Here is a 15212-nt window from a genome sequence, read left to right on the forward strand (position 1 = left end):
AGAGCATATGTTCACTCCCTTTTCCTTTCTATTAAAAGAGATTTTCTTTGGCCACCCATCACTCGCTTCCTAGATTTATCGGCAAATACATTACACCTTCATAATCCCCGACTTCAAGAGGTACCTAAACCCCAATGAACATGTTTATTATTGTATTTCATACCAGTACCATTCAATTTTAATTTAACTTCTTCCTCTATGCTGTTTTTTTTTATAGAAAATAGTAATTGTAGAAAAGAGGTTGTGTTAAATTAGAAATATGTGATTGTTATGTATTCCTCTCTTTTTCTTCTCCCCCTTTTCCTTCCTTTTATTTATTTATTGCCTTATCATTTTATCTAACCTTATTGTATCCTGTATTTTATATGTATAAATAAATTCTCATTTTCAAGTAGAAAAAGAACCATTTAAGAATTACCCCAAATGCACTGTCACATTCCTTAAAAGAACAAGTCTACTCAGGTGATTTTCAAGGGTTCACCTAGAACTCCTCTCTCTACCCACCCATCTCCTCTCATACTGTCCTACCCAATCCAATCCACGCGTCTGCATCACTCCCACCTAATATACCTCTACTTCTCCACTTTAATACTCCTTTACCCTCCTCCTTCCAACTTGCGCCTGTGCCAACCCCCTAACTCCACCCTCCCATACCTTCCTAAAGACAACCATTCTAGATTACACTTTCATTTACTCAAACAATTGCAAGTTTTTCATTGAGCCTGAACTACTATTGGTCTTCATCATTATTGCTATTTCCCACAACAAATCTCAAAAACAAATCTCAAAAACACCTTGTTAACAGTTTCCCTCCAGCTCCACTGGCTTAAGTATACGGTCATCTTAACTGACAGAGACCTAGCACAGCTATACTTTGTGTTAATAATAAATACACTGTCAACGAAGCTTCCTGACACTAGAAACAGCAAACCATATGTAATAGGCAGATACAGTAAAAAAAAATGGTTGACTAACTAGATTTTAACTGTTTCCTGGCTATGGTAAGGGAGAGTTAAGATTGAAGCTGATGGGAAAGTGTGCTTCCAAGCACAGTAGGAACAACGAAAGATTAATCTCCAGTGCGGACTTTGCATGTAACTGAATTTGTTAAACAAATTGACTCGCAGATCTTAAAGAGCATTAGCAAGTGTACAAGCTAGATTTGGAGGCTTAAAAAGAAGAGTAGATGAAACCACTTAATAAACAATAGTTCAGGATTTTAAAGCAATGCGTTTCTGAATTAGAAGCAAGTGAATGCGCCTTAAAGTGGAAAAACACCACTGTTGTGTATGGGTTTATATCTAGAAAAATTAGCTGACATCCACCAGCGTATAGCGGGCAAAATGAAAGTAAAATGCAAGATGAAGGAATTCTTCTGTTTCAGGTTGAGTAGCAGCTAGTACTAGCAGTAAAACTACAGAACCGGATACCAAAAGAGTGCAGCAAGGATGAAAGATTTTGCATATAGATAATAAAAAATAGTGCTGAGAGGATGGCCCCTTGATGAATGCCCCATTTAAGGTGAAGTGAAGATTAAGAAAATTGCAACAAGACAAAACTTTGCAATATGTTCAACAAAAATGAATAAACCTATTCTAGCACTTTGCCTCTACAACCAACGTCAGGGAATCTCTATAGGGGGGGTGATGATCATTGGTGTCAAACAGACCTAATGGAATTAAATCCAAGCTGGTGCGTTGCACCATGAGCTACCTAGGGAAGATCATGCAGCATAGACAAGACAGTGAGTTATGTGCTTCAATAAGGTCAGAATTTGCTCAAGCAGAGCTCAGACAATTAGTGGTCTCCACAAATTCTGGGGTTGGGAGGCAATTTTTTTTCTTTCTAATCGTTTGTCTACATAGAGAAGGGCAGAAATTAGTCTAAAATTAGTCAAAACCGAGGAATCAAGTTCAGGTTTTGTTCAAAAGTAGTGGCACAATGAAATGTTTACACACTTTAAGACCAAATCAGGTGCAAAGGAGTTATTAAACTAGGTAAAGGCATAGGACATTTTAGCTCCAATATATTCCATAGAGCATAACTCCAAAGGTGAGGTACGTGGGCGAGAAGAATTTACAAATGTAATCACTTCCTGGGTGGCGAGAGGACAGAAAAAGTCAAAATATCATGGAGCAAGAAGAGAGAGTCATTTGGTCGAATAAGGTTTTCTAAATCCATGCTTGCAAGGAAAGAGAGGACACTTTTTCCCAGAAGAAATAGAAAACATCACCACACCGTTGCGAAGGAGTAGGAGGATAGTAGAAACAACGTGGATTAGTGAATTCCAAGACAAAAATAGCTCCTTAGATGTGTTGAGAGAATAGGCTATAAGGTTAGTATGGTACTATTTTTGCAGACTTTCCGGCCTATCTCTATGTATTTTTTGAAGGTTTTAAGCAAGTCTGCAGAATAGTTTTTACGCCAACTTCTTTCAGTTGTATGGGTTTCTAACTTTAGAATACCCAGATACTTTGTGATGCAAGAGTTTTGCTCACATACAATGGACTTGGTAAAGTGTTTATGCTGTTAAGGGGCTGGAAGTTCTACTGCTGTTAAGGCAGAATTAGTGAGAGACATGTTGTTTTGAGTTAAGTGTGGCCAACTAGGTTTCCAACCCTTTACTCTAAAGAAAACCTACCCTGTGCTTTCCTTTACACCTTTCTTTAGCTGACCACCCCATAATCCCTTGATCTGTATTCCAACTTCTCCTATTCACGTCACCACCTGCTCCATCCCAGAACTCTTAGGGGCTTATTTACGAGCCCTTGCAACACTTTTACGCCGCCGGTGCTTCACTTTTTGTGACACACGGGTGGCGTAAGAAATGTGACCGTTGCGCCTTATTTACAAAGTGATGCATCTAGGCAGATGCGTCACTTTGTAAACCCCTGCGCCACATTATTCCTGCGCCAGTATAATGTATGCAAGGTGGGCGTTCCCCCGCATAAAAGCCTCGTAGGAGTGGTGCACTGAAATCTATAAGATTTCAGTGCGCCACTTCTATGACACCAATAGCCCAAAACCTTACGCCTGCCTCATGGCAGGCGTAATTGTAACACAGTGCATTAAGGATAGGCCTTCCAACGCGTTGCTGGAGTTGCGTCATGCTTGCGACACAACTCAAGCAATGGGTGACTTTTGCGTAGATATGTCAGGATTCCTGATGTATCTCTTTCCTCGCAACATGGAGCGCCGTACATTAAATAGGGCACTTCCATCGTGTCGCAAAGAGGGTGCAGTTAAAACGGTTGCATAGCTGTTTTGTCTCAGCAATGCAACAGCTTTCATAAATGAGGCCCTTAGTGCTCTTGCTCCTTCCACTAGCCAAAACCAATAAAGACACTGCTTTGTCTTCTTGTGCTTATTTATGTTGATGAAAAAATATCATGCTCTTTCTCTCGACTATGCTGCCGCACAAACCAGCACAACTAGAACTATCTCTGGCCTATTTACCATAAAGATCAACAAAAACCTGAACATTCAAGGTGCAGGAAACGGCTATGACCTCTCCATCACTACCTTATATGGATACTCGCTGTGTGTATCACTGCTCAAGTGAAATGTGCCACAGTGTACTGCAAAAGTATCCCACACAAATTATGCGTGCTTCTGCATGCTTTGCACAGATGACAAGCACCTTTTAGATCACTTTTTCTGACACAACATTGTGCTTCAGGATTATATGTTAAATGTGCCGTGACACATTTTGATTCTAATTTGCGACCTGATCAAGTAAGTCACTTTGGAAATATCAACTTATCACACCATGTCGGGAAGAAAATAAACAGGTGGTATCACGCAACTTGGTCCAGACTTTAAAAGTGGGCACATTGAAATCTTTCAAACTGGAATCTCATATTGAAGCAGTATCTATATAGGGATATCACGGCAATTTTATTCACAACACGTTGTATTTAAATTTCATGCCAGGCATGTTTCTGCTCCATATTTCACCAAAGGAAGAGGGAGAGTAAAGAAGACATGCAAGTACAAAAGCAATGAAATAAATGTCTTGAAAACGATGATATCATGTGTTACCTTGATGGATTATAATATTTTCTTCCTCTTTTACACAGACACGTAGCTACATCACATTCTTTTCGTACTTCATATAGCTCACTGTAGGCATTCTCTTCAAGTTCCCATGCTGCATCTCTAGAGGCAATCAATATTGTTCATGGTGACAGTTTCAAAGTAGTTTTTCAATTAAACAAATATTGAAGCATAAAGTGCCTACAAACAAAAGTGGTACTGTAAGTCAAGTAAAACAGCAACTTACCTCGCTCCTGCATTTGTACCTTACATAAATGCACTAGCTTGAGGTATTTCTTGTTATCAGGCTGTGAATCCTCTTTAATCAGTGTTTGAACAGTTATGTGCATATACCATCAAATGACATTTAAACAGCCATATACTACATACTGGCTATCTACCTAATTTGCAGACTCAAATTCTATTAAATGAGATGAAGAGACATAGAGCTCCACTTTCTCTCTCTCTCAGATGCTCAATTGCTCAGATTTTCAAAGCACATACAGAAAGAGAAGACAACAATAATGCGTCAGAATGGGAGGAGGGAGATTACATTTGAATCTGTGAAAAGTATCAGTACTGGGTGTTAAAGAACTGCAGCTACACGCAAGTAACGTTAACTTCTCCAGCACTGGATTTCTCAAAGGATTTCAAGTTTGAACAAGTTACTTACCTACGGTAACACTCTCCCTTGTAGAGATTCTATCTAGCCACAGACTCCTCACCTTCTGAATAATTCCCAGACATGAGACTGGATCTGGAAACTTTTCAGCAGTACCTCTGCATGCAGGTAGCTGGCACCATGCAGCTCCGCACTGACGCCTTTGCATATGACACTGGACATAACTTTTAATGTGTGGTAGTTAAGAATTGGAACCAGAACTCCTCAATGGGCAAACTATTATTGTTAAATGTGTACATTCATCCGGCAGCCTCAAGCAAAAAGTAAAAAGGTGGAGGAGCTCCTAATTTCAGATATCAGGTAATTCATCAGGTCATAGCATGATTGAGTGCATCACAGGTAACAATTCTACAAAGAGCCGCTGATTCCCAGTAGGCAGATAAAAAGTCAGACATGCCACCCAGTGCATGACTCTTGGTAGAATGTCTGGAGTCAGGAGAGAAAAACTCGTAATATCCTCCAAGTGGGGTTTCCACATCATTCCATAATTCCTGGGAAGTCAAAAAGGAAGTAGCATCCGACTCTGTTAAGAGATTCTCAAGACCTGCCACGTTCCAGGAAAATAGTCTTACAAACTTGAGCAAATTCCTCAAGTTTGGTGTTGAGGTATTTCCATGAGAGAAGTAGCAAACTTTCAGTGTCTCCGTGCTTGGTTATGAGTGGAAATGGTAGGAGCGTGTGAGTTGCTAACTGCTCTTGAGTGAAGGGGGCAGATTGCGCTTCTATGAGAAGATGATGTTCTTAGCGATTTAGAGTTTTGTCCTGATCAAGGGGGGACTGGCCATGAGCATGCTAAAGATCCTTCTGAATAAGAGCAGAGGGATATTGGGGCTTTGTTGGAAGTGTTATCAGTATACCCCACTCTTCTAATATTTAGTGTGTTTAAAAGCAAGCTGCTGATGTGGCATTGAGATGTTCAAGGCGAGAGCCTATGAATGACGTATACTGGGCTAGGGTCTCTAGCAATGAGATTTGGATATCAAACTTGTTTGATTGATATTCCAAAGCCTTGGCAGTGGTGTCAAGAGAATTAATTGTTGCTGGGTCCTTATATCAATAGGCACATTTAGACTATGATTTTGAATCAGAGACTCAACATGAAAACTGCTGATGAATGTCGATTCATGTGAAGGAGAGACATTTAGGCAATGTTGTTTTCCAGGCCCTTTATTTCGCAGTGACTTCCGAGGACCATTTAATTTGTTTCCAGTTTTGGTGAGTGCTATTTGAACTGGCAGTCCGTAAGATGTTGTGCACTTTATTATAATGTTTTAAAAGCAAGCTCTGGGGCATGGGGTCGAAGATTTGGGGAAAAGCCTTGATCGCGTTGATAAGTGAAATTGAACAAAAGGTGTAATCTAAGACAGCTGATCTTTTCTGGGGAAAAAAGTATTAAATTAGATTGTTGATTTTCTGGAAAGAGCCCATTTAGGGTGTGCAAGGACATCCTCTCTAAAGCAGCTATTGGAGTATATCCTATGGAATCTGGGATCTTCTTGGCATGTTATTGAGTGCTTTTTGGACCCCATGTAGGTGATTGACCCAACTGCGACCCAAACTTAATACCCTTGCTGCTAAGGACTGCTTCAAGTCGTGGTTTTTCCTCTCAACTATGGAATTTCCCTCAGGATGATAGGGGGAGGAGTACTGCAAGGCCGCACCCAAACTTCCCAAGGCTTCTTCGTAAGCCCGAGAGCTAAACTATGGGCCCAGGTCGGAATGTAGTGTGTCAATTGCGTATGTCCCGATGAAGTCACAAATCCTTTTTAACAGTTTGAGCGTCAGCCGAGTGCTGTGGCCAAACCCACTGGCATCTGGAGCATGAATCCACTGCCCCTGAGATGTAAGGGGCTGCAGTGTTTCAAATAAACAATCGCTAGAGATTTGCCTGAAATCAACAGAGGTGTCTTCTGAGGACGTGTAATGGTTTCATCTGCTGGCAGTTATCACATTTAAGGATCAAGTACTCGGTCTATTTTGTTAGGCCTAACCACCAATAGCGCTGCTTTAACCATGAAATTGTAGCAGTAACCCCTGTGTGTGCTGAACCCAGAACTCATCTGCAGCTAGTATTAAACTCAATCTGCGATCAGTGTTTGGTATAACTCTATTCCCCACTCCTGGAATCTGAGCATATGGTATATTTTGTGCATCTAACTTGTAGGAGTACTTGAATGAAAAGCCTTCCAGAAGGTAGGTGTTGTTGCGAGCCACATTGACAGCCACCATGATGTATCTATCTAATCACGTACTAGAATGAGTAATTGCAGTAATGGTAGCAGTGCAAACTTTTGCCTTAGTGGCTTTAACAGCCAAGGAATTCCCTGCAATGTGAACGCCAACATGTTTATGATTCAATTTGTGGATAAAATTAGCCTGTGACATGCATTCTTTCAGCTTTGCCACCTGTTCCCAAAGCAGCTTGGGCTTGATTGTGCAACCCTTGGAATCTCTAAATCCATTCTAGCCCCAATAGTGAAGATATTAATTATAGGACTGGACACAATAATATGAATCACACACTATAAGTGTGGGGAATCCGTGATCCGTACTTTGTAGTGCTAGAATCAGGGCCCTAAGTTCTACCAGATGTGCTGTACAGTGTGTTTATTCAGGACGGAACTCTCTGTCATGCATGCACCCCTTTACGATTGCGCACACCACAGAATATTCATGTCTTGTCCCTACTGCAGGTTGAGCAGCTCCATCGCTATAAATGATGTAAACATATCGATCTAGAGGAAGTATTTCATTCGACAGAGGATATTCTTGTTCGTACTGCAGGAATGCTTGTGTTTGTAGTGTAGAATCGAAATTATAGTCTACATCTGTTGCAGTGAGAGAGTTAGCCCATTGAATCCATAGTGGATGTAATGCTTTGGCATTTAGACCGCTTGCTCTAGTAACGTCATACGGTCGGTACTGGAGTAACGACAATCATTCAATTACCCTGAACTACTGCTCCCTCTCTCACTACAGCAGTCTGTGCTGCAGTGAGAATTTTCTCAGTGGGTACAAAACGCATTTCAACGTTCATGTACAAATGTGATTTGTATGCAACAGTTATTATATCACCTTCATTGTAAGTGATATAGGTGTACCCGGTGGGTCCAGCAACTACGCAAAGCACTAGATTTGCTGTGTTTACATATGTGTGCAAATGTTTTGAAGCTATCATGTCAGCTTGTAGGGAACGTAAAATGTTTGTATGTTCCTGTGTACAATGGTTGATTGAAAAATCAGGTCTGATTAAATCGTAGAACAGTTTAACTCGTTCTGAGTAATCCAAAACGTATGTTCTGGCTAATTTTAAAAATCCTAAAATAGAGTGTAGTCTTTTCAGAGTTGTCAGAGGTTGGAGTAATGCATATTTTTCAAAAAAAGTGCCGCCAGGCTTTTGCCTTCACTTGACAACTTGGATCCCAGAAACAGGACATTGAGATGGGCCCATTTTGATTTTTTAAAATCAAAATTTGTAGCCCAAGTGAGCAAACCCCAGAATTATATGGTCCATTCTGGCCAAGTGTTCCATTAATTCATCATCCATCAGCGAAATATAGTCTACATAGGACGATGTCTCCCCATCCAAATTCTGATGTAACTCAGTCACCCTGGCTGAGAACAACCCACAGCTGTTCTTATAGCCTGACGTAAACGGCAAAATTAACGCTCTAAACCAAGAGCTAAAAATCCTGTCAAATATCTGCTTTAAGGCACTATGGGCCCGATTCACAGAATGAACTTAAGACTAAATCCTAAACTTACTACTATTTGGTATTCACAGAATGCACTTACTACTTTCGGGATTCACAGAGTGAACTTACTACTTTCAGGATTCACAGAATGAACTTACTACTTTCGGTATTCACAGAATAGATTTAAGACTACTAACTTTACGTCCGCACTCGGGCTGGAAATTCTGGCCCGGAGGCGGAGCTTCCGGCTTGGGGGTGGAGCTTGCGGCCCGGAGGCAGAGCTTGTGGCTTGGAGGCGGAGCTTCTGGCTCGGAGGTGGGGATTTAGCCATGGCTGAAATGTCCACCTCTGGGCCGGAAGCTCCGCTTCCAGGCCGCAAGCTCCGCCTCCGGGCCGGAAGCTCCGCCTTCAGGCCGCAAGCTCCGCCCCAAAGCCGGAAGCTCCGCCTCTGGGCCGGAATTTCCGGCCGAGTGCAGACGTAAAGTTATTAGTCTTAAATCTATTCTGTGAATACCGAAAGTAGTACGTTCATTCTGTGAATCCCGAAAGTAGTAAGTTCACTCTGTGAATCCCGAAAGTAGTAAGTGCATTCTGTGAATACCAAATAGTAGTAAGTTTAGGATTTAGTCTTAAGTTCATTCTGTGAATCGGGCCCTATATTCTGGCAGAAGAATCCATTTGAGATATCTAGCATTGTTTTGAATTTCTTCTGTACAATGCTATTCATTAGTGCGGCGTTATGTGCATTTTGTACTGCAAAATGAGCACATGGATGTGTTTAAATGTCTTTAATCTAATACTAGACTATATGAATTGTCCAGTTTCATTACGGGAAACAAGGGATTATTTATGGACGAGGTGCAATTTTCTATTATACCCTGGGATTCAAGTTGCTCTAGGAATCACCACCCCAACCAACATGATTGCTTTATAATGCAGGAGCTAGAGCTAACACCCACTCTTAGGCGTATATGTGTTTAATAGATTCTGGAATGAGTTCAGGGAAAGCAGGCAAAATTACTGTTTCTCCGATTGGGCACTCCATTATGAAATCAAGTGGCAAATTTTTTTCAGCCAAAAGAATTTCTTAATCATATGTCAAGTTCTCTCAAAAGAGAGCCTTGATGTTCCTGGATATGTCCCCCTCTGAGTGGAGAGTTATTTCATATAAACGATGGGGGACACTTACCCTTGTATCAGGTGTTTCCACTGTGATATGCTCCTTCAGCACTACTATCACCAGATAATCCATCAGGTTCCTGAGAGCTATTGTGACTTCTACCACGCTGTCCAGCATCGTCACTGCCCATTCCCTATTCAGAGGCTGAGTCCTCAGTAGCCTGGGCATATCTTATTTTAATCCCAGCTACCTTCTTCTTTTTAAATTGAGGTTTAGGAGTCTTTTGTTTGTCCTCTTTTTTAAGTACGTAGTCTGAAGTGCAATGTGTTTCCCTTTTCATATTCACAAGCTCTTTCGATCTGTGCTCTGACCATCCACCTCTCTCTATGAAAGTGTATCCAATGAATCCTCAAAGGAATAAGAGGAATGTGTATCAGTATCCTGATAGCTGTCACGCTGTCTAATATTATCACGGTTTCTCAGTTTATACTTCTTCTCAGTGGTTTCCTGTTGAGGAGACCCACCCCGTGATTGTGTCTTATTTTGTTTATTTTTTTGTTTATTGTCCAATTTCTTCTTAGGAGAATCGGGTGCTTGCTTAGAGTTATCTTTTCAGAATTATTCTTAACCTGTGGTTTCCCAGGTTTGACTCCCAAATTATCTCTACCTAGTGTAGCATAGGTATCTTCGATAGTTTTAGGAAATTCCCGCTCCTGTTGGGCAGGAGTGAAGTCCCTCAGGCGTTTGCATATAGTTAATGCAGCTGCCTACCCTTTTATGTTACTCAACATAATGGTGGATACTGCGTGCAAAATTGCCCATCAGTTTCATCCCTAAGTCCGGGGCAGGTGCTCCCCGTACTCATTCATACGCTGTTTCAATGCATCTGGTAAGACAGCCAGTGAAGGGGTACCATGAGTTCTGGTGTAAAAGGCAGCGAAGACTGTACCCCAAGTGGCATAATCTTCCACCAGGGGAGTCATCTCCATTGGCAGGCAAATTGTGCTATCCAGAACGGAATTTGCTCCCAACTGGTGGGAATCTTTCCCATTACGGCATTCAGCATTTGTGGGCTGATACCCATAATAGCCAATTGAGGTTGTGCAGCCTGAACAGTCTGCCGAGGGTTAACGGTGAGTGTTTCCATTATGAACTGGGTGAGATTTCTGTAAATCTTTACTAGATCTTCGTATAGTGTTATTAATTCTGCTGCATCACATTTAGCAATATTGAGATGTGGTGTACAAGCAGCTAGAACTGGCCAATTTGCTTCTTCTTTACTGAGCGGACCAAGTTTCACATTCGCTATGGTGTGAGGCAGTGCGCCTTTAAACAAATATATGTGTTCTTAGTCAGTTAACTGAATTTCTGAGTCCACGTATGGAAAATATACCTCTGATGTTTCATCTTCAATATATGCGTGAAACAATTTTGTGCGAGCATCCGCAGCCGGGAATTTAACCCAAGAGTAGAATACCTCTGTCCTGAATGCTTCGTATCCCTCTACCACGAAGGTAACATCACCACCCGTTGCTGGGAGGCCGTTTTGTAGTACTTTCATAGTAACTGCATGTCTGCAATTTTCTGTAATATTAGAGTGACTACGTTGACTCCATTGTTATTTCCATTAACTCAGTTTATGGACATTGTTTTGGAGAGAAAGGAAATTAAGTTAATTAATTTATGGAGATAGGGTATGCACAATGTGGGGACCTTTTATCCTACACCTTGAATAACCTACAGCGAATACATAGGGAATACGTGCTCAGCTGAGGCGGATTTTCCTTCCCACCACGGAAATTTCCGATTTGGAGGTGAGTAGGAGTCTATGAGAAAAGCACAACTGAACGTTAGAGTTAAATAAGAACCCAACCAGCGTTGGCTGCGCCATGTTGTGTGGTTCTCACTGATCCACAGGACCTGCGTATTTGTTAGAAAACATAAACTTTGGGTGAGGTGCCTAGACTGAATCCTCGCAGGATATGTTGGTCTAGAGATGAGCTAGCTCACAGTGCCACCATAAGCCCACCCCAACCTTACCAGGGAGCGAATGGTTTCTGGCAACCACTGAACATCAAATCCCTGACCCCTCAGTGATCGTGGAAACAGATCAGAACCTTTTGCGTAGTCACTCGTTTTTACTTGTGCGCAGAGAAATATACAGATATTACATAGGGGGACGTTTTCAATATATTTATTGAACCAACTATATTCTTGTATAGCATACATGTGCTGCGATAATCAGTAGACAGAAGCGGATAAAAGTGATTACAAGCACCAAAAGAGTAAATAGTAGATACAGGTCTACCATGGTGTTGAAACAGTGTATATATTCAGGCATATAAACAAGGCAGTATCAGGCGTACCCCTACAATGCAAATTCAACTTTAAATGTACCTAGAATGTGTGTAGGTATGAAGCCAAGAATCCCCTCAAGGGACGATCTAACCCCATTGCCTGGCTGGCAAAAATGTAGGACCCCGTCTTAGTCACGAACTGGACGCTCCTCATGGAGATGTCAGACCACTACATGGTGATGTCTCAGCATACCTCAGTGTCAGCCGAAGTGCCTCCTCTGCTAATCTTTTGGGATGCTCATTATTTATAAAAGAAAGCATCCTTGTGATGTGCTGTGTATAGATTAGTGATGCTATGGATATGTAGACAGCCCTGTTGCCCTGTGAACGAAGATAGAACAACATTTGTAGATAGTGTGTCAAGAGGCCGTGTACATAGTGTTCGAGGCATCATGATAATGTAATGCAAAACTAGCTGTGTAAATAAAGTAGTGTCAGAGAAACTAATGTAACATTGTCGTGCACACAAATATGTACCAAAGGTTACAGCAGAAATGTTATTGTGCAAAATTAGAACAATGTAAGAAAAACGTGTAGCTCTTTTACTTGGGCCTAACCCGGGCATATAACACGCAGGAACATGGCTTTGCCCGTGTGTCAAAAAAGTATCAATAACAACCTTATTGAAGAGTAAAAGAGGTTTGGTTGGCACCTGGCCAGGCTGAAGGACCTCAATAGGAACATTAGTTGTTACCGCATAGTGGGGAGGTGGAGTACAAGGAAATGTCGATTCTCAGAAGTTAACTGCTTAGAGAATCATGATTTTATCAAAGACTATGAGGATAGCATTATGCATAACGTTTTATCTACCACTTCTGAGCAACACTTCAAAGCTTCCAATAGAACAGTATGAAGTCACAAAACACTAGAACATTCAACATATTAAAAGTCCCCGACATTCCAGTCACATCCATTTTTGTTTCTCTTCTCTCTACTGTAAATATTTTTCCTTGTCTCTTTCTTCTCATTCTCCTTAAACAGATTATTGCAAATCCGCCAATCAAACTATTACATATTAAAACAAATTCCCCTAAAAATTCTCTTTCGCTTAATCTCATACTACAACATTTAAACACTGTCAAGTATTACATAATTTAAACTTTCTACTACCACCAACACCAACATGAAATGCTAGCCCCCTAGTCTTCAATAAAATCACGATTCTCAAAGCAATTAACCTCTGAAAATTTACATTTTATGTCAAGACAGGAGGCTATCATTATGCATGTTCAAAGTTCCTTAAAGCATGTACGGTAACATGTTCTACTGGCCTGAAATAGAAATCTCTAAAAGCTCTGTCATTTGACCAATCTGCCGCCTTAAGAATTTCACCCAAACTTCCTCTTGCACTATACACCTTAGAAGCCATTGCCCCATGAATAGAATGTGCTTTAAACTTTTCCAAATTAACTCCTGCCTCACTCATTATATTCTCAACCCATCTAGCAATAGTGGCCACTAAAACCGCACCATGGGGCTTCACATCTGGAATCAACATTTGATCTACTCCAGCCCATCTAAACTCACTCATCCTTGATTCATATTCCCTAATACATCTCTCAACACACAATTTAGGATGATTAATACATCTAGGATTACAAATTCTCTCAGACATCGTTTTAGTTCTTCTCTTTACTTCAAACACCACTCCTTCAGAAATGAAGTATCTACCTGAAATATCCAATGCCTTCACATCAGACAATCTCCTAAATTAAATCATACAAAGCAGAGTAGCCAACTTCCATGACAAATGCTTTAATGTCAAACATCAATTAGCTGTCCAACCTTCAAACAGTTTCCAAACCACATTAACATGCCGAACAAATGAATAACTTAAACCTGGTGATTTCTTTAAATGAATACCTTTCGTAACTCTACAAATCAACTGACCTTTCCCTCCCGAAATACCATCAACCAGTGAATGACTTGCCGCTACCTCTGATCTATACCAATTGACAGTCCTATAACTCAAACCCTTCTTATACAATTAAGCTAAGAAATTGCTTCAAAGGGATCCAACTCTCTCTCCACGCACCACCGTAGCCAAACTTTCCATGCGCTTGAATACCTTTTCCTAGTTCCTGAAGCCCAGGATTCATATAAGAACTCTGCAGCTTCTCCTGATAAATCTTTGAATCTTCTGGATTTCCTGAAATGCTCCAAACTGGAAGGTTGAGCACCCCTGATTCCACTAAAGGATTCTCCCCTCCGTCTACATCTTGTAAAAGTCCTGTCTCCAATCTTACTAAAATAGGGTCCTCCATAGCCAGTTCCATCATCAAAGGATATCAAGCCTGAGTTACCTGTAAAGGCGTCACTAAAACTATTCTGCAACTCTGTATACTCACCTGTTTCAAAATTCTCTGAATCCTTGAGAAAGGAGGGAACGCATAACCTTTCAAACCCTTCCAGTTCAGGCTGAACACATCCACTGTATATCACAGGTGACCCAATTCTGGATCAGTCGGAGGGAGTGGGAGCAACTGTATGGCCTCTGGGGGGCAAGGGACCTGTTTACGTACTCTCCCTTTACAATAGCGTTTCCACCAAAACACGAACAGGCCCTTAAATCAACAAGTCCACACTTTGTGGTCTCATGCCCACCGGGAGGAGAACAGGGTCAAAGAGTAGGTCCCCAGAGAGGGAGTACCTTGACAAAGGTTTGACTACAGGACTCCGCTCCCCCTTCCCTCCATGATGCACTACTACTAATCAGTGGAGTTATGGTTCCCAGAGATTTGGATGAAACCCGATGTAGACAAATGGTCATTAAGGTATCGTAGGCATGTTTAAACCAGACGCTGCATTTAAGGAAATAATATAGGGTCACAATTGGGTTTAGTACAGTCTTGAAGAGAGCCCAGGACCTTATAGGGCTGAAACATGTCGACCTAGAATGAGCACCATAGCCGGGCTATTATTGACCTAGATTTCATGATTTTATTTATCCCTCCATCACCAATGAGTAAGTTAAGTTAAGTATTTTATTGTGATGATTATTTAAAATCTTACAACATATCGCATATAAAAGAGACTTTTAAAATATATGTTACAGCATAAAATAGCATAAAATTGTCATTGCAGGACCTTTACAGACAATTAAGTTTTACAGTAGTTACGTCTTCTAGTTTCCTTTTAACCAGCAGCAGGAACTTTACGAAGAATGCGTTTAGAGCAATATCGTTTGGGTCTATACACTTAATCACTGCCTGCCTGCATGTCCGTATGCCGCGTGATTTTAGAGGAAACTTGAGCATTGATTTTCTCTCTTGCAGGAGTGCAGGGCAGATACACAAAAAATGTTGAATGTCTTCTTCGCCCAT

General features: G+C 41.1%; 1 protein-coding gene across 11 annotated transcripts in view; it reads right to left on the bottom strand.

Annotated features, from left to right (window-relative positions):
• LOC144763479 (E3 ubiquitin-protein ligase PHF7-like) overlaps positions 1–15212 on the bottom strand; it is a 1848469-nt gene that overhangs the window by 421949 nt on the left and 1411308 nt on the right. For all 11 annotated transcript variants that reach the window (XM_078649109.1, XM_078649099.1, XM_078649102.1 and 8 more), the window contains one exon: positions 4042–4158. In XM_078649109.1, the coding sequence (XP_078505235.1) occupies positions 4042–4158 (117 nt within the window). The remainder of the gene's footprint in view (positions 1–4041; positions 4159–15212) is intronic.

This window comes from Lissotriton helveticus, chromosome 6 (assembly GCF_964261635.1).
Source record: "Lissotriton helveticus chromosome 6, aLisHel1.1, whole genome shotgun sequence".
NCBI classification, from domain to species: domain Eukaryota; kingdom Metazoa; phylum Chordata; class Amphibia; order Caudata; family Salamandridae; genus Lissotriton; species Lissotriton helveticus.